An 18271-nucleotide genomic window follows, 5' to 3' on the forward strand; every position below is an offset into this window, starting at 1 on the left:
TGTGTGTATGGAACATTTCTGGGATCTTTTATTTATTTCAGCTCATGAAACATGGGACCAACACTTTACATGTTGTTTATATTTTTGTTCAGTATATATTAAGTATATGCATACTGTAACGTTTTGAAAGGCATGTATTGATGAATGCAATGTTTTTGTAATTGATCTCTTAGGGTGCATTAGGTCCCACGGGTCCGATTGGCACACCTGGCCCTATGGTAAGTGGAAAATATTTTACATATACAGTATTGTGTACTAGCAACTTATGCAGTCACTGACAAAACACACTGAACCTTATTGTGATGTTATATTGATAAGGATCTATTGGTTCATTGGAAGACTCCTCTCCGTCTGCACAGTTCACAAAAGATATGATAGGTTAAAGCAAAATGGTGGATGCCTAGTGTTAGCTTTGACCAGTCTAGATTATTCATAGTGTAGTGAAGAATGAAAGGAGACAAGCATTGGAAGGCACTATATGGATGCAGCCCATGATGAGGAGCCATGCCTGTACTGTACATTACCTTTGGATATATTTATGTTGGCTGTCTAAAATAAACAGTGCAATGTGCTTAATGTATTAAAAATGAACAAATTGAATATTACATTCACCTAAGTATTCAGACCCTTTACTCAGTACTTTGTTGAAACACGTTTGGCAGCGATTAAAGCCTCAAGTCTTCTTGGGTTTGACGCTGCAAGCTTGGCACACCTGTATTTGGGGAGTTTCTCCCAGTCTTCTCTGCAGATCCTCTCATTCTTTGTCAGGTTGGATGGGGAGCGTTGCTGCACAACTATTTTCAGCTCTCTCCAGACATGTTAGATCGGATTTAAGTCCGGGCTTTTGCTGGGCCACTCAAGGACATTCAGAGACTTGTCCCGAATCCACTCCTGCATTGTCTTGACTGTGTGCTTAGGGTTGTTGTCCTGTTGGAAGGTGAACCTTCACCCCAGTCTGAGGTCCTGAGCACTCTGGGGCAGGTTTTCATCAAGGATCTCTCTGTACTTTGCTCCATTCATCTTTCCCTCTATCCTGAATGGTCTCCCAGTCCCTGCCGCTGAAAAACATCCCCACAGCATGATGCTGCCATCACCATGCTTCACCGTAGGGATGGTGCCAGGTTTCCTCCAGACATGAATCTTGGCATTCAGGCCAAAGAGTTCAATCTTGGTTTCATCAGACCAGATAATCTTGTTTCTCGTGGTCTGAGAGCCTTTAGGTGCCTTTTGTCAAACTCCAAAAGGCTGTGATGTGCCTATTTTTGAGGAGTGGCTTCTGTCTGGCCACTCTACCATAAAGGCCTGATTGGTGGAGTGCTGCAGAGAAGGTTGTCCTGGAAGGTTCTCCCATCTCCACAGAAGAACTCTGGAGCTCCTTCAGAGCGAACATCGGGTTCTTGGTCACCTCACTGACCAAGGCTCTTCTCCCCCGATTGCTCAGTTTGGCTGGGCGACCAGCTCTAGGAAGAGTCTTGGTGGTTCCAAACTTCTTCCATTCATGAATGATGGAGGCCACTGTGTTCTTGGGGACCTTCAATGCTGGAGACATTTTTTGGTACCCTTCCCGAGATCTGTGCCTCGACACAATCCTTTCTAGGAGCTCTACGAACAATTGCTTCAACCTCATGGCCTGGTCAAGTTGTAGAAACAAAAACCTGTTTTTGCTTTGTCATTATGGGGTACTGGGTGTAGATTGATGAGAAAAAAAATGTAATCAATTTTAGAGTAAGACTGTAATGTAATGACTGTAATGTAAAAACAGTGGAAAAAGTCAAGGGGTCTGAATACTTTCCGAATGCACTGTATGTGTGTTTTTTCCTTTGTATTGAAAACAGGCTCTACTGCAAATGAGACGTTGGTCTCAGTTGATCCCTCTTATAAATACAAGTAGAATAATAACATGGGTCTGTTTGCAGCATCTTTTGGTATTTGCAGGACTAGTCCTCGTTTATCAACTCTCTGCCATTTAACACCTATTTTCTTGTACTTTTTCCATACATTTATATGTTTATTGCTTAATGGTAATTTTGTCAATACATTCATATGTTTATTGCTCTGCCACACTAAAAGTAATCATGATTAATTACTCCTTTTAGGGCCCTAGAGGCATGCCTGGGGAGAGAGGTCGCTTAGGAGCAAATGGAGTGCCGGTAAGAAGGAGAACACTTAAAGTTGGGGGGGGTTTAACGCCATCTTGTTCGTGAGAGTTTCCTCTCTCGACAGTGGGTTTATTTCAGTTCATAGCCCAAACGGTTCGGATGCTACAGACAGAAGCTGGCACATCAGTGTTACAGACTTTAGTCAAGTCCCGTAGGGCTTGTGGGGTCGGAGAGCAAAGTGAAGAACACCATCATGTTTGTGAGAGTCTCATCTATAGAGTGGTCTGTTGGGACGCCACAGACGTTTTAGTGAGAAGACCGATTTTCGGGATGCCTCATGGTCTGACAAACACCACTTTAGCTCGACCACCTTCCAAAGCAGATGCAGAAGGCCGACATAGGTGGATGTGGTGGATCCTTGAGACGCAGCCCATGCAAAAAATATCTCTAGCTTAAACTGTCGGATTTTGATGGGGATTTTTTAAATTATGTTACTTAAATCTTAAGGTTAATATCATTCTCAATTGTATTGCTCATTTTTATATACAAGAGTATAAATGTAATGACTCCAGATAACAAGATATTGTTACATCCACTCACTCCATTACAAGTCCCCAATTATTTTTTTCAAATCTATTTGATGTATTTGACAAGTGTACATGATACAAATTCCCGATGCATGTCTTTACAATAATTGTAATTGTAGATTGTATTATGTGTGAATCCAATTTATTTTTATTTTTTTTGGATTGTAGGGAATGAAAGGTCCTCCTGGGAACATTGGTAAATCTGGTCCGATGGTAAGTTGGCCTGCAGTTGCTACTAATATAATACAGCATTTGAGCTATTCGTTAATTCAATTTTCTGGTATTACACTTGCAGGGTCCATTAGGTATCAATGGTCCCCCAGGTTATCCAGGAATTCCAGGAATGAAGGCAAGTACTGTAGACTATCAAGTAGAACATTAAGTATTCAATACATGTTCAAATCAATGTGATTTAAATAGTAACTTCAGAGGCTGTATATGTAGCAGTGTATGCAATATGTTGTAAATGAAACCTAATAACATACAGTATATAGCTAACTAATAAGGTAATGTAGGACTACTGTATGTACATAAAATGGACTCATGAGGATTTCTGTTTCTATTCTCCAGGGCCAACCTGGTGCCACAGGAGTGCGGGGGCCCGAGGGGCAACAGGGACAGAGGGGCGAGACAGGACACCAAGGCAGGGCAGGATCTACTGGCCAACAAGTAAGGGTCTTATTTATAACACCTACTCTCTTTGTTAAACATCATTGTGCTGTACTTTTAACATGATATATTTGCTATATTTAGGGTCCTTCAGGAACAGACGGGGGGCCAGGTACTAAGGGTCCAGTGGTACGTATATTATAACATAATTGTATTATCACATGGCATACCTAGATTCATACGATCAAGATTGATGTCTATTGAGAGATATTCTTGTTGTTTTGTAGGGTACTATGGGTGTGCAGGGTCCCGGGGGTCACCTCGGCCCCCATGGTCCACCCGGACCTCAGGGAAGCACTGGACAGCCTGGGATCAAAGGTCAACTGGTAATGTGGCATCCATTTACTTTGGATAGAAGTAATTTTCTACTCATGGGAGGTCCATTCATTCATGTACCATATAGATGTATACATACACTGTCAATGTTATGACATGCATGCATGACTTTACCAGAGCACAGATAATATGGCCCAGATCACCTAACTAATGTACCATTACTGCAGAACAGTTGTTTGACTGATTGACAAGATGGTAATATTGATTTTCATTTTATGATACATTATACATTATCTCAGGTGCAGAAAAAAATGCTACTATAGTGATACAGTATATTTATGGCTCTCGTCTTTTTTTCAGGGAGATGTTGGTATACCTGGGTACAAAGGAGAGGCAGGACCCAAAGGAGAACCTGTAAGCCCAAATAATATGTTACCATTCACAGAGAATACGTACAATATTAATACTATTATGTACAGTACGTGTTATATTGTACAATACTTGGATACTTGGATCTACACGCTCATTATTTCCCATTGAATTAAATTCAGACACTGTCATAATTGGAGCAAAGTGTATTGAGATGGTTAAACAAATGTTAAATATAGTTTGTTTTGATTCATAGGGTCCCCCTGGTTCCCAAGGAGTAATCGGGCCGCAGGGAGAGGAGGGAAAGAGAGGAACTCGGGGTGACTCTGGCTCACTAGGACCACCTGGTCCTGTTGGTGAGAGGGTGAGTCTACCGTTGGCCTCTATTCCTGAACACTTCTAGATGATTAGGATTTAGGTCAGTGACTGTAACTTAAGACTTCTCAGGATGGATCTCAAATGTATCCCACTTCATAATCCAATTGATTTACATGACATTGATATCCTCAAACCTGTGCAGAAAATATATTGTGTCATAGATGTAATCTTGGTGTATTGTATGTGTCTTCATTTCATATATGGATGGGCATTTGTATTGCAGGGGTCTCCTGGTAATAGAGGTTTCCCTGGTGCTGATGGATTACCTGGGCCTAAGGTACAGACAGAGATCTATTACAGCTACATCCGTGGTCATTAGACTGGATTCTTAGGACAGGAGCCCCAGCCCGAACCTAATTCACTAATATGTTTCTCCTGAAGGGTGCTCAAGGAGATCGTGGACCTTCTGGCATATCTGGGCCTAAAGGTTCCGGAGGGGATCCTGGGCGCACTGGCGAACCTGGCCTCCCAGGCGCACGGGTAATGTGAAGATATCATGAATAGCTTTCCAAGATTGTTGTCTTTGTTTCTGAGGCTCATAATTTTGTCTGTTGTTTTGTAGGGTCTGACTGGCACTCCAGGAGTCCAGGGAGCAGAGGGCAAACCCGGACCACTGGTAAGGTTGACAAAAGAGTGTTTACACACATCCAATTTAGGTCAGAGCTGAACAACTGTAGAGAAAAAGGTAATGCACTCAGTGATTGCCACCTCTCCAGCAAGTGTTCTTAAAAATGTATGCTTTCAGTGATACACAAACAAGGCTTAGACCGACAGGCTATTTGTCAGGTGATCAATGACCGGAGAATACCTCTTTTCGAGGTTTGACCATTAGTATCAGTAGTCATAACACTGAATGAACAGCCAGAGGTAAGAGTTGTTTTCGTGCCCTCTGTCTGAAGGGTCCAGCAGGAGAAGATGGCCGCCCAGGACCAGCAGGGTCGATTGGAACCAGAGGTCCTGCAGGAACCATGGGAACACCTGGACCAAAGGGCTTTAACGTAAGGAACCTTGGAAGTTCTAACATTCTCAAGATATCTTGCTATCAAACTTTTCCTTTCTCCTCATGATTACTTGAATGACTTCTTGTCTTTTCAAATCATAGGGAGACCCAGGGAAGACAGGCGAACAAGGATCTCTGGGAGTGGCGGGACAAAGAGTGAGTACGGATGTCAATGAGCACTAAATGACCTCTGACCTCATATGTGTTTATGGGGAAAATTGTGTTCATGAGGACGTTTACTAATGATGACTTCCTTTCTAGGGTCCTCCTGGGAAAGAGGGGGAAGTTGGCCCTGCCGGTCCCGCTGGCCCTTCGGTAAGTCAACTGTTTTTCTCTGATTGTCGTTATGACTGATATCTCGTACTAAACATTTTGGTACAGCATTTTCCTATCAGTCAATATTATGCAACGCCACTGCACATCTGATTTGTAAAGTATACTCTCTCATAACATACTCTTCAACAAATGTTGATTCTCTCTTTGTCTGAAGGGCGTTGCAGGTGAAAGAGGAGAACAGGGACCACCTGGAGTGAATGGTTTCCAGGTAGGTTATTCTGGATTTTGTCATAGATGCATGGATGTTGTTCACAAGCAGCAGTTGATCACTGAAAGTGGCAACAAAGATTGTAACTCATAAGGGATGATTGAATGAACTGGGCACTGTTGTCATCATCAAACGTGTATATGCCTTTGTGTATTAGGGATTACCTGGACCCCCAGGCCCTCCTGGAGAGTCAGGAAAACCAGGTGATCTGGTGAGTTTCATGAACACTTGCATTGTTTGAATTAGCTGAAGTATATATCTAATGAGATAAATACTGTAGATCCTCTATTTCATGGGATGCAATACTAATTTGTGACATCATGACGATGGAGTATGAATTTCTTTATCTTGTTTAGGGTATCCCTGGAGAAGGAGGTGCTGTTGGCCAGATTGGACCAAGGGTACATTGATAATTTTACTAATATCAATATATATTGGAATATATTGCACATATATACAATGTAGTATTGCAGTAGACACAGCATGACTGACAGACATTTTGTGCCTAACAGGGAGAGCGTGGAATCCCAGGGGAGAGAGGAGAACTCGGACCTCTCGGTTTGGCTGGAGCCAAGGGAATCCCCGGAGCACCAGGACCTGATGGACCAAAGGTATTTGTTGTCCATGTATAGAGATATAGTAATATGGAGCCACTATGGAGGGTTATGTGTATTGGATTTTTTTAGTCTGAAAATATTAATATGAACCCATTGCTTTTTTTCCTCCAAAGGGTAGTCCTGGTCCCACTGGTAGTCTTGGTGACCTAGGCCCTCCTGGTCTTCAGGGGATGCCTGGCGAGCGAGGGATCTCTGGTTCTCCTGGGCCTAAAGGCGACAGAGTAAGTATTCACACACTGCATCATCAGCTTCTCATCCTATCATATCCATGGGAGATGTTGTATATCTATCTCAGTGTCTTTGTTTCCATCTTGCTGTATTTGTATGATTGTTTTGTACAGTTTCTTTTGTGTGGACCCCAAGAAGTAGCTATTGTTAAAATAACAAGTAGCTAATGTGGGTTGAAGTAAACAATTGCATATATATATATATATATGAGAACACAATAAATAATATTAACTGTCGGATTTTGACACGTGACATTCTCCATCATTTAGGGGTCTGGTGGAGAGAAGGGATCAGAAGGTACACCTGGAAATGATGGCGCAAGAGTGAGTCAAATTTACACGTTACTTCTTTCACTTCAATGTAACACTAACACACATTTTGTCATTTCTTATTCTGGTTTCTTATGCTGGCCTAAGACAAATAGTTTTGTGTCTTGATCATGCGAAGACATAAAGCAGATTTGTCTCGTTTGAAAAGTGCTTGCCCCAGTTTCTCACCAAGCTTGTGCATTCAGATCAAGCACTGCTGGCATGCAGTGATTATGTCGGAACAGGATAATTTATCTGTACTTAAGGGTTGTAAAAAAATAAATAAAAAAGAAGACACTTCTTGGATGAGTTATTCTACAGGGGAGTGTTACAGTGAAAGTCAGTTTGGAAACATGTTGCTGCATATTCTGTCAGAGAAACAATTGTCTGCTCAATTCATTGCACGAGTCAAAAATGGTATGGTATGTATTTCCCCTAAAAATATGTTTTCTCACCTCAGGGTCTTCCTGGTCCTCTCGGCCCACCCGGACCCAATGGACCTAGCGGTGAAAAGGTAAAGACATAGTTTGCCAAAAGCTAAAAATGATTAGTTAGTTCATCTTTTGTTGTTACAGTAGAACTAAAACTTGTTGTAATTGCAGGGAGAAGCTGGACCTAAAGGTCCTCCCGGGCCTCATGGATCAAGAGCTATGCCTGTGAGTGGACAACTGGACATTGAGTATTAAAGCATACAATGACACATTTACCTTGAAACGATCATATCAGGTATTATGGCATTGTAATGCTCTATTTATATTCTGTTCCACCAGGGACCCCGTGGTGAACCTGGTCCTATTGGTCCCGTTGGGTTTGGTGGACCACCCGTAAGTCATTATTTTCTGTAACCCATGCCTATGAGACGACAAACGGAGTCATAGTGATCATAACAAATCATGTCATGCAGATGTAGGATATTAATTTGAGCACCCTGTTGCAGGAGAACCTTCCTGCGATAAATGTTCCCTTATGAAAAATGTATCAACCCCTACAAAAAATGAATTATAATACACATAATTATTCACATTTCCTGTTGCCTTAGGATTATTTTCCTGCTGTAGAAAAGTGGCTCAAATGTACTGCATGCAATATACTGTATCACGTTATAATAATAATAATTTGTCAAATTTCTATAATGCTTTTCATAATCTCATATTCATAGACCCCCTTTTGTGCTTTCTAGTAAGAAAAGTAGTGAATTTGGGCTGATTCCAGCTCTCAGGCTTGTTGTGTTATTGTCCTTATACAGGGACTCGATGGTCAACCAGGAGTCAAGGGGGAGCCTGGAGAGCCTGGTCAGAAGGGTGATGCTGGTTCTCCAGGGCCTCAGGGATTGGCTGGATCCCATGGACCTCCTGTGAGTTAACACACTGCATTATCGTGTGCTACATTATCAGACAACAGACTAAACAGGAGGAACTATCTCATTCGGCAATCTTCATCTCTCCGCAGGGTATTGTCGGTGTGGCTGGACTGAAGGGTGGAAGAGGAACCCAGGGTGCACCTGTAAGTTCATGTTATGAATTATGACTAAAGCCTCTTGGGACTGTGACAGGATTGTGCCCAGGTATTGACACGTGGTACGGATAGTATACAGCCATGTAATAAATAGTAACCATGTAGATCTTCTCATCTTTTCACTCTTAGGGCCCCACTGGTTTCCCTGGATCTGCAGGCAGGGTTGGACCACCAGGCTCAACTGTAAGTAATCATCAAACCACTATTGGTTCTATTGGTTAATGTATCAATTTGGAAGTAGCCACCAGCTATCATTTCAATATGCCACTCGCTATTGAATACAAAAATTATAACCACTGATCATTACTTACACACTTCACATTGTTCTCAGAGATAAAGAACAAAAACAACAGTAACAAAACAACATTCTCTTTGTAACAGGGTCCAGTTGGAGAGGCTGGACCCCTTGGTTCCCCTGGGAAAGAGGGTCCTCCTGGCCTTCGTGGAGAGAATGGATCCCCTGGAAGACAAGGAGAAAGAGGCCCCCCTGGACCAGCCGGGGGCTCAGGAGACAAAGGAGACTCTGGGGAAGACGGACCCACGGTAAACTATTACGTTTTGCTGAATAACAATGTTTCTCAATCCGTTCCTGGGAGAATCCCAAGGGCTGCACATCACCAAGTCCTTGATAAGTTGAATCGGATGTGTTCATGCCAGGTTAGAACATAAAAGTACACCTCAGGAATTGTTTGTGCAGAAACACATTACTGTATAATAGTTTATCCAAAAACCTAAACAAAAATATCAGGAATCATCCAATTCATGAACAGAACTGAATTTGGAGTTTGAGTCTTGTTGAATTGGATTGACCACAACCCTGTTACATGGCAATATCTAGACAATATCAACTGGATTTGTTTCCACAGGGTCCTGATGGACCTCCAGGTCCAGCCGGAACAACAGGACAGAGAGGCATTGTGGGTCTTCCTGGTCAGAGGGGAGAACGTGGAATGCTGGGACTTCCAGGACCAGCAGTATGTTCTGATTTCTACACATTTGTTTGAATCCACTAATGTGTCTGCAATCTGAGCTGCGTCCACATTGCATGTTACACAGTGCTCCTCATGATTCCATTGTCCCTGTGGTGTTTGTAGGGTCCTCCAGGAAAACAGGGGACTGCAGGACCTGGGGGAGACAAAGGCCCCACTGGCCCGGTCGGTTCTCCTGGTGCCAACGGACCTCGTGGTGATCCTGGTCCCAATGTAAGTTCCCCCTATTTGTCCTCTTGAGCACTATTTGTCCTCTTGTTGCTAGCAGTAAGAGAGTTCATACCATGGCATTGTCGAATACTAGTTTCTGATTGGCTTAAAGGGAATTCTAGAGAGTGAATTATTTAAGCAATAAGGCACAAGGGGGTGTGGTATATGGCCAATATACCAAGGCTAAGGGCTGTTCTTATGCACGACACAATGCGGAGTATACCACAAACCCCTGAGGCCATATACCACAAACGCCTGAGGTGCATTATTGCTATTATAAACTGGTTACCAATGTAATTAGAGCAGTAAAAATAAATGTTTTGTCATACCCGTGGTATATGGTGTGATATACCATGGCTGTCTGCTAATCAGCATTCAGGGCTCGAACCACCCAGTTCATAATTCCCTATAACGCACGGTATATCAGCACGGTACAATTCAATGGCTATAGTTCATTCTTAAATTTTCTATTTGAGCTACTTTTGAAAACAAAAGTCGAATTTAAAACATTATTGGCATTGTTGAATTCGATTTTCATCATAGCATGCAAGGACTGATGGTTTAGTTAGCTAAACTAGCAAGTATGTTTGTTTGGTTACCATAGTACATTTGCTAGCTGCTTTAGTGGATGTTCACATTTCTACATGAAAATGAACATATTTCTAGCGGCAAATATGTTAAATTATAGCCATGGTATAAAAGGGATAATCAAAACAATGCAAATCCGTGGAAGGTTGTTCCTGTCTGCCAGCGCGCCACGGAACACACCTTCCACGTCGTTCATTATTTTCCATAGAACGCGAAAGCACCTCCTTGATTATCCCTCACATATTTCGTACAGGTTACAGTAGTTTTTCACAATACGTTGTTTTCCTCCAGGGTCCTGCTGGATCTGATGGGCCGCCAGGCAAAGTTGGAGTCATTGGTCAAAGGGTAGGTGCAACACTGTGTCCAGAATGTCTCGTATTGTTTATTGTGCTTGACCAACCGTATTGAAACAGCAAGACAAATGCCTTACAACCTTCTGTAGCATATACATTTTATGGTTCTGATTTCGATGATTTCAACAGGGAGATCGAGGGGACCATGGTCCAGAGGGTCTGGTTGGGACCCCAGGACAACCAGGAACTCCAGGTCCAGTCGGTGCCACCGGTGGTTCTGGAAAGAGAGGAGACGCTGTACGTAATATGCCCTTTTCATTTATGTAAGGAATTTCCTTGTCAATACATGAGAATCCCAAGATGAAATAAGATGGGAAAAGAAAAGGGTCCTGACAATGTGTACATGTTCCTTATATACAGGCATAAGGCTGTCATTGTAAATAAGAATGTGTTCTTAACTGGCTTTACTAGTTAAATAAAGGTTAAATAAACATTTAAAAAAATATATATATATCTAATTAACTCATGTTGGTATCCTATTCATACACAGGGTTCCAGAGGACCAAACGGTCCACCCGGTTCAGCAGGAAAGAGAGGGTTAACGGTAAGACCATCATAAACATATACATGTATAAAGGTTAACATTTCATTTTACTTTAATGCTTAAACCACCAATAAATATTTTTTTTATGTTCAAACATATTCAAAATCCAATAGAAATGAGCCGTCACAGAAATGATAACACAGCACGCTGTGGTTTTGACTACTAAAGCATTAGGCTTGACTCGTGTGAGAACTGCTCATTTGCATATTTGTATGGTGACACGTGACCACAAACAGAAATGAGCTTTCTCGTTTTTCATTGGACGTCCCATAAAATGTGATTGCATGGTGTTGTTCGAAACAACAGGGACCACAAGGACCAAGGGGTGATAAGGGTGACCTCGGAGACCATGGAGATAGAGGACAGAAAGGACACAGAGGTTTCACCGGTTTGCAGGGTCTACCTGGACCACCTGTATGTCAAATCTTACTTATATAAATACTATAAATAAATACTTCTCTTTAATTGAGTAGAACTTATATACAGTGAGTGTACAAAACATTAAGGACTAATATCGAGTTGCACAATAGCTTTCACCTGGATTCACCTGGTCAGTTTATGTCATGGAAAGAGCTGGTGTCCTTAATGTTTTGAACATTGAGTGTATGTGTACCCTTTTAAGTTGATATCAATCTCAATATTAATTATTTACTCCTTTATTTTTAGGGTACAACAGGAGAGCAGGGAGCATCAGGAATCATCGGACCAAGCGGTCAAAGAGTAGGTATCATATCAGACTGTTAAATGATGGTCCATGTTGTCAACCATAATGTATTTGTTTTATTATAATGGATATTTATCATGGTATGATATAATAGGGACCCCCTGGACCAGTTGGACCCCCGGGAAAAGAAGGGTACATCGGACAACCTGGACCAATGGGACCTCCTGGAACCCGTGGAATTAGTGGTGAAATCGGACCTGAGGCATGTAAATTTCCACTTCAAAATCATTTCACCTACATGGACAACTGATATGGACATTTCCTGGGAAGTCAGCGCAAACGGCATTAACATTTGGCACATAATGTCAAAACACTTCATTTGTTCACACCTTGTAATTATTCTCTATTTACCATAACTCTTTTGTTTGCAGGGACCTCCCGGAGAGCCTGGTCCCAACGGTCCTCCCGGGCCTCCCGGACCCCCCACAGCTGCCATGGATGACCTATTTGGCGGCATGCACGACTATGATGCTGGCCCCCCTCCTCCAGAGTTCAATGAGGATGAGGCCCTGCCCAACAGCAATGCAACTCAGCAGCTGGACCCAGGTGTTCAGGCCACTCTGAAGGCCCTCAGCAGCCAGATTGACAGCATTAAAAGCCCAGACGGCAGCAGGAAGCACCCGGCTAGGACCTGTGAGGACTTGAAGCAGTGCTACCCACTGAAGAAGAGCGGTGAGTTGTTGTTTCCATGAGGCAAAGGGAAGACCATCAATGAGGTGTTTTTTTGGTAGTTTTTCAGTATTCAGACCATGTCTTATCATGCAGCCATTGCTTAATGTGATGTGGGGTGGTGTGTATTTTGGCAAAACTTCTACCCCTAAGGATGCCAAAATCACATTAGAAACATCTCTTTGGTAAAAAAAAAAGTCAATAGACCAGGGCAGATGGGACAATATTCTCTTTCTCTATTCCAGGTGAATACTGGGTCGATCCAAACCAAGGAAGCTCAGAGGATGCTATCAAAGTACATTGTAATATGGAGACGGGAGAGACTTGCATCTCAGCCAACCCCGCCAGCATACCTAAGAAAGTATGGTGGGGCACCTCAAGGAAGAAGCCTGTGTGGTTTGGAGCTGATATCAATAGAGGAACACAAGTAAGACCATTTTTCACCACAATAATAATTTATTACTGTGATTAACGTTCTTATTACATTTACATTTACATTTAAGTCATTTAGCAGACGCTCTTATCCAGAGCGACTTACAAATTGGTGCATTCACCTTATGACATCCAGTGGAACAGTCACTTTACAATAGTGCATCTAAATCTTAAAAGGGGGGGGGTGAGAAGGATTACTTATCCTATCCTAGGTATTCCTTAAAGAGGTGGGGTTTCAGGTGTCTCCGGAAGGTGGTGATTGACTCCGCTGTCCTGGCGTCGTGAGGGAGTTTGTTCCACCATTGGGGGAATATGGTGTTATTAGAAAGGAAACTGCTCTGGGACCTGTTGGATCACTGGGTATTCAAAATGTTCCCCTTCAGTGGTTTAATTTCGGAAGTCTGCGGGATTTCTGCTTCCATGCATTCCACCAAAATTATGGGATAAAAGTATTTGATATAGTAGTGCAGTATTGCTGAGGAAAAATACTTTCTTTGTCAAATCAAATCAAATCAAATTGTATTTGTCACATACACATGGTTAGCAGATGTTAATGCGAGTGTAGCGAAATGCTTGTGCTTAGTTCCAACAATGCAGTAGTTCCGACAATGCAGTAGTAACCAACAAGTAATCTAGCTAACAATTCCAAAACTACTACCTTATAGACACAAGTGTAAGGGGATAAAGAATATGTACATAAAGATATATGAGTGAGTGATGGTACAGAGCGGCATAGGCAAGATACAGTAGATGGTATTGAGTGCAGTATATACATATGAGATGAGTATGTAAACAAAGTGGCATAGTTAAAGTGGCTAGTGATACATGTATTACATAAAGATGCAGTAGATGATATAGAGTACAGTATATACATATACATATGAGATGAATAATGTAGGGTATGTAAACATTATATTAGGTAGCATTGTTTAAAGTGGCTAGTGATATATTTTACATAATTTCCCATCAATTCCCATTATTAAAGTGGCTGGAGTTGAGTCAGTGTGTTGGCAGCAGCCACTCAATGTTATAGTGGTGGCTGTGTAACAGTCTGATGGCCTTGAGATAGAAGCTGTTTTTCAGTCTCTCGGTCCCAGCTTTGATGCACCTGTACTGACCTCGCCTTCTGGATGATAGCGGGGTGAACAGGCAGTGGCTCGGGTGGTTGTTGTCCTTGATGATCTTTATGGCCTTCCTGTGACATCGGGTGGTGTAGGTGTCCTGGAGGGCAGGTAGTTTGCCCCCGGTGATGCGTTGTGCAGACCTCACTACCCTCTGGAGAGCCTTACGGTTGTGGGCGGAGCAGTTGCCGTACCAGGCGGTGATACAGCCCGACAGGATGCTCTCGATTGTACATCTGTAGAAGTTTGTGAGTGCTTTTGGTGACAAGCCAAATTTCTTCAGCCTCCTGAGGTTGAAGAGGTGCTGCTGTGCCTTCTTCACGATGCTGTCTGTGTGGGTGGACCAATTCAGTTTGTCTGTGATGTGTATGCCGAGGAACTTAAAACTTACTACCCTCTCCACTACTGTTCCATCAATGTGGATAGGGGGGTGTTCCCTCTGCTGTTTCCTGAAGTCCACAATCATCTCCTTAGTTTTGTTGACGTTGAGTGTGAGGTTATTTTCCTGACACCACACTCCGAGGGCCCTCACCTCCTCCCTGCCGTCTCGTCGTTGTTGGTAAACAAGCCTACCACTGTTGTGTCGTTCGCAAACTTGATGATTGAGTTGGAGGCGTGTGTGGCCACGCAGTCGTGGGTGAACAGGGAGTACAGGAGAGGGCTCAGAACGCACCCTTGTGGGGCCCCAGTGTTGAGGATCAAGGATTCCTCTTGTCCAGATGGGTTAGGGCAGTGTGCAGTGTGGTTGAGATTGCATCGTCTGTGGACCTATTTGGGTAAACAAATTGGAGTGGGTCTAGGGTGTCAGGTAGGGTGGAGGTGATATGGTCCTTGACTAGTCTCTCAAAGCACTTCATGATAACTGAAGTGAGTGCTACGGGGCGGTAGTCGTTTGTCTCAGTTACCTTAGCTTTCTTGGGAAGCAAGTCTGAAAACAAATTCTAGCAATGGACACACATTTGACAATCACAGATAATATTTGATATGTAAATGTGACACATGTACATAACTACGACATGACCGATAACTGCTGATTACATCATATTGAAATGTATCTGAAAAGTGAGTTCATCATTTGCCGCTGTTTTTTGTTTTCTCTTTTTGTGTTTTTGCAGTTCACCTATGGTAACAAAGATCAACCTGCCAACTCGGTCACCGTCCAGATGACATTTATCCGTCTGCTCTCCAAAGAGGCTTCTCAGACCATCACCTACCACTGCAAGAACACAGTGGGCTACAAGGACGAGGCGACTGGGAACCTAAAGAAAGCAGTCATCCTCAAGGGGTCGAATGACCTGGAGCTCAAGGCAGAGGGAAACAACCGCTTCAGATACACTGTGGTGGAGGACAGTTGTGGAGTGAGTATTTTCTATGGGTGTTTTGTGGCAGTTTAAGTTTGTTTCCTGAAACATTTCAATCTTTACTTACAAAAAAAAACATGTCAAATATGCAGTTTCACATGTGTAATTGTATTTCCACATGTGAAATGGCTGCTTTCACATGTCGAGCTTAAATTTAGCATGTGAAACCATATTTTCACATGTATTAAAATTAGAGTTCACATGTTAACACAAACCTGTTCATATGTGAAGAGAATAACATGCTTTCACCTCACACAATTGCAGTTTTACATGTGAAATTTGCGGCTTCACATGTTAAAAACTTTCACATGTGGAAATCGGATATGCAGTAGTACATGTGAAAAACATTCACATTCACATGAAGATCTAACTGCATTTTCACATTTTAAAAAACATGTGTAAATCACACTTTCACATGTGAAAATCTTCCACGTGATTGTTTTTCACATGTGAACGTAATTTTTTTTTCAGCTGTAAGATGTAAGAAAACTCCACATCTAAAACTCTTACTGAATTACAGATTCACATGTGGGGTTGAAATAATGTTATCCTCCTAACATGTGAAAAGATGGTGTTAACATGTTGCAGTAGCAATGATTCCACTGTTGGAATTAGGGTAACCACATCTATAAAGGCTAAATGCGGGCCAGGGGAATGATTTGGCAAAGTAAACATAAACAATCCCTGTATAGCCTAAAAACACTGTTAAAACTATCATTTCAGTTTGATGGATGGTCAGTTCTTGCATCCATAGCGTAGTCTAAAAAATGATTCCTATGCGGGGGAGTTTCCACATGAGGGAAAAAACATACGTGTGGAACTTCACACATCTGTGGTAGTCTGAAAACCACGTTTTTTCACATGATTTGTTCATATTTGTTTGGCAAGGGTGGGTCCTCACTGGAAACAGTGACTTCCTGAGATCTTAATTGAACCTCTGTAATTTCTTTCTCTTTAAAGCAATCCAATGGCAAATGGGGCAAGACAGTGTTTGAGTACAGGACACAGAAAACAGCCAGACTACCAATCATGGATATGGCCCCTGTGGACATCGGTGGTTCGAATCAGGAGTTTGGTATCGATATTGGGCCGGTTTGCTTCCTATAAAAGCCAACAACAACAGGGATGCATGGAAGAGAATCCAGAGACTCTTGAACTGACAGCTGACACGATCAGCCATGTACATACAAGTACTGGTGGACTATTCTCGCCCCGTAGCAAGATATTTATTGTGCCTTTCCAACCTTTACCCCATCGTAGTCTATATGTTTTCGCCCCGTGTACGTTAGATGAATGTTTGGGAGAAATAAAGAGCAAGCAAGCCACATTTAGAAATGTTGCTTGCACTTGAGAAATATAGTATGAGCATGTTTCATCTGTAATTACCTTTAGTTCATGCCAAGGTACAAAGATCCAGTGCATTGATACAATATTAGGTTTTATGGAACGAAGATAAAAAGCTGCCAAAAGTCCTTGACAAATATGAATGCTTTACCAAAAACGTAGTCATTAACTGCTGTTCATAAGATGAGAGCTTAATTCTGTAAGAATATAACTACAATGGTTAATTCCACCTCTTAGATTTCCTAACCTCTTGTGTTACATAACTTGTTTTTAAAAAATGTATGAAGTGTTTTCAATGTCAAATGAACATTTATGGTGCTATTGAGGAAATTAATTCAGCTAAAATGCTTTCATTGGCACACATTGTTGTTTTTTCTTTCCAGAACAGAACGAGTTTAATACAACTGATGTCTGCATCCAAGTTATCAACTCTGTACTGACTCCATTGAATACAAATTAAAGATCGAACCAGACGGTCGATTCCTCAGTGTTAGCTACCTCGTCGCCACAAACTGGGATGCCACAGGTTTGGTGCTGTCTGTAAGTGTTGACCATGTGCTCCTCTACCAGCTATGGTACAGGATAGGGCTTGCGGCTAAAAATAAAGATGGAGAGATGGAATCTGTGTCTCCTGAAAAGTGTGGTGATTGTGAAAGAAGAATTTTTTTAAAATGAATTTGTGGTCATTTTAAAACTGAGTGTGTTCTATTTTAAATTCATGATCATTTTAACACTACAAGTGCGTAATGACTTTTTCTGCATGTTGCCCTTTAAGCCACTTTCTTAGTTTTATTTTATAGCAGCTTTTGAGACATTCAATAAGATGAAAAGCCTATTTGCTTCATGTATTTTTGCTGTGCAACAAATTAAACAAAAAGCTTGTCCATCCCCAAAGCTCTTTTCTTGTCACATTAATTAGCTACGGTTCTACTTTTTTAGGTAAAGCTGTGCCGTACTGCATTTACTAAGTCATTTGTTTGCACAGAGATACATTAAATATTGCTGAAGGTAGAGTACACATGGACTGAACATATTTTTAGCTTTGTAATTATAAATGTATTATGTCCATTGTCTTGTTGCTTCATGTCTCTTTTTAGTTGCATTTTTTCCCCCTTAATCAACATTCTGATTTCTTTGTTTGAGGTAACTTACCATAATGATAGTATTTATTAAATATTTCAAAACTGTAAATATTCTGGTGGCTGATAGGTCCATCTCCGAGGCAGATCAATAAGATATTCTATCCTGGAATCAAGTCAGTTTCATCCACTTAAATAAATAATGAAATGATTTTGTTCTGCTTGTTTTCATTTCAAAGTTTATTTGTTTATCAGTCATTCTTTAGT

General features: G+C 41.8%; 1 protein-coding gene across 1 annotated transcript in view; it reads left to right on the forward strand.

The window, feature by feature from the left end:
- Positions 1 to 18216, forward strand: part of LOC118386111 (collagen alpha-2(V) chain) — a 60166-nt gene extending 41950 nt beyond the window's left edge. The window contains exons 14-53 of the mRNA XM_035773539.2: positions 174 to 218; positions 2097 to 2150; positions 2855 to 2899; positions 2982 to 3035; positions 3257 to 3355; positions 3440 to 3484; positions 3583 to 3681; positions 3992 to 4045; positions 4257 to 4364; positions 4602 to 4655; positions 4760 to 4858; positions 4941 to 4994; positions 5278 to 5376; positions 5481 to 5534; positions 5640 to 5693; positions 5869 to 5922; positions 6080 to 6133; positions 6279 to 6323; positions 6435 to 6533; positions 6653 to 6760; positions 7037 to 7090; positions 7536 to 7589; positions 7678 to 7731; positions 7846 to 7899; positions 8322 to 8429; positions 8525 to 8578; positions 8720 to 8773; positions 8972 to 9133; positions 9457 to 9564; positions 9685 to 9792; positions 10669 to 10722; positions 10860 to 10967; positions 11221 to 11274; positions 11581 to 11688; positions 11941 to 11994; positions 12093 to 12200; positions 12370 to 12670; positions 12913 to 13094; positions 15336 to 15578; positions 16542 to 18216. Of these exons, the coding sequence (XP_035629432.2) occupies positions 174 to 218; positions 2097 to 2150; positions 2855 to 2899; positions 2982 to 3035; positions 3257 to 3355; positions 3440 to 3484; positions 3583 to 3681; positions 3992 to 4045; positions 4257 to 4364; positions 4602 to 4655; positions 4760 to 4858; positions 4941 to 4994; positions 5278 to 5376; positions 5481 to 5534; positions 5640 to 5693; positions 5869 to 5922; positions 6080 to 6133; positions 6279 to 6323; positions 6435 to 6533; positions 6653 to 6760; positions 7037 to 7090; positions 7536 to 7589; positions 7678 to 7731; positions 7846 to 7899; positions 8322 to 8429; positions 8525 to 8578; positions 8720 to 8773; positions 8972 to 9133; positions 9457 to 9564; positions 9685 to 9792; positions 10669 to 10722; positions 10860 to 10967; positions 11221 to 11274; positions 11581 to 11688; positions 11941 to 11994; positions 12093 to 12200; positions 12370 to 12670; positions 12913 to 13094; positions 15336 to 15578; positions 16542 to 16688 (3546 nt within the window). The 3' untranslated portion in view covers positions 16689 to 18216. The remainder of the gene's footprint in view (positions 1 to 173; positions 219 to 2096; positions 2151 to 2854; positions 2900 to 2981; positions 3036 to 3256; positions 3356 to 3439; positions 3485 to 3582; positions 3682 to 3991; positions 4046 to 4256; positions 4365 to 4601; positions 4656 to 4759; positions 4859 to 4940; positions 4995 to 5277; positions 5377 to 5480; positions 5535 to 5639; positions 5694 to 5868; positions 5923 to 6079; positions 6134 to 6278; positions 6324 to 6434; positions 6534 to 6652; positions 6761 to 7036; positions 7091 to 7535; positions 7590 to 7677; positions 7732 to 7845; positions 7900 to 8321; positions 8430 to 8524; positions 8579 to 8719; positions 8774 to 8971; positions 9134 to 9456; positions 9565 to 9684; positions 9793 to 10668; positions 10723 to 10859; positions 10968 to 11220; positions 11275 to 11580; positions 11689 to 11940; positions 11995 to 12092; positions 12201 to 12369; positions 12671 to 12912; positions 13095 to 15335; positions 15579 to 16541) is intronic.
- Positions 18217 to 18271: the final 55 nt, after the last annotated feature.

This window comes from Oncorhynchus keta, chromosome 7 (assembly GCF_023373465.1).
Source record: "Oncorhynchus keta strain PuntledgeMale-10-30-2019 chromosome 7, Oket_V2, whole genome shotgun sequence".
NCBI lineage: Eukaryota > Metazoa > Chordata > Actinopteri > Salmoniformes > Salmonidae > Oncorhynchus > Oncorhynchus keta.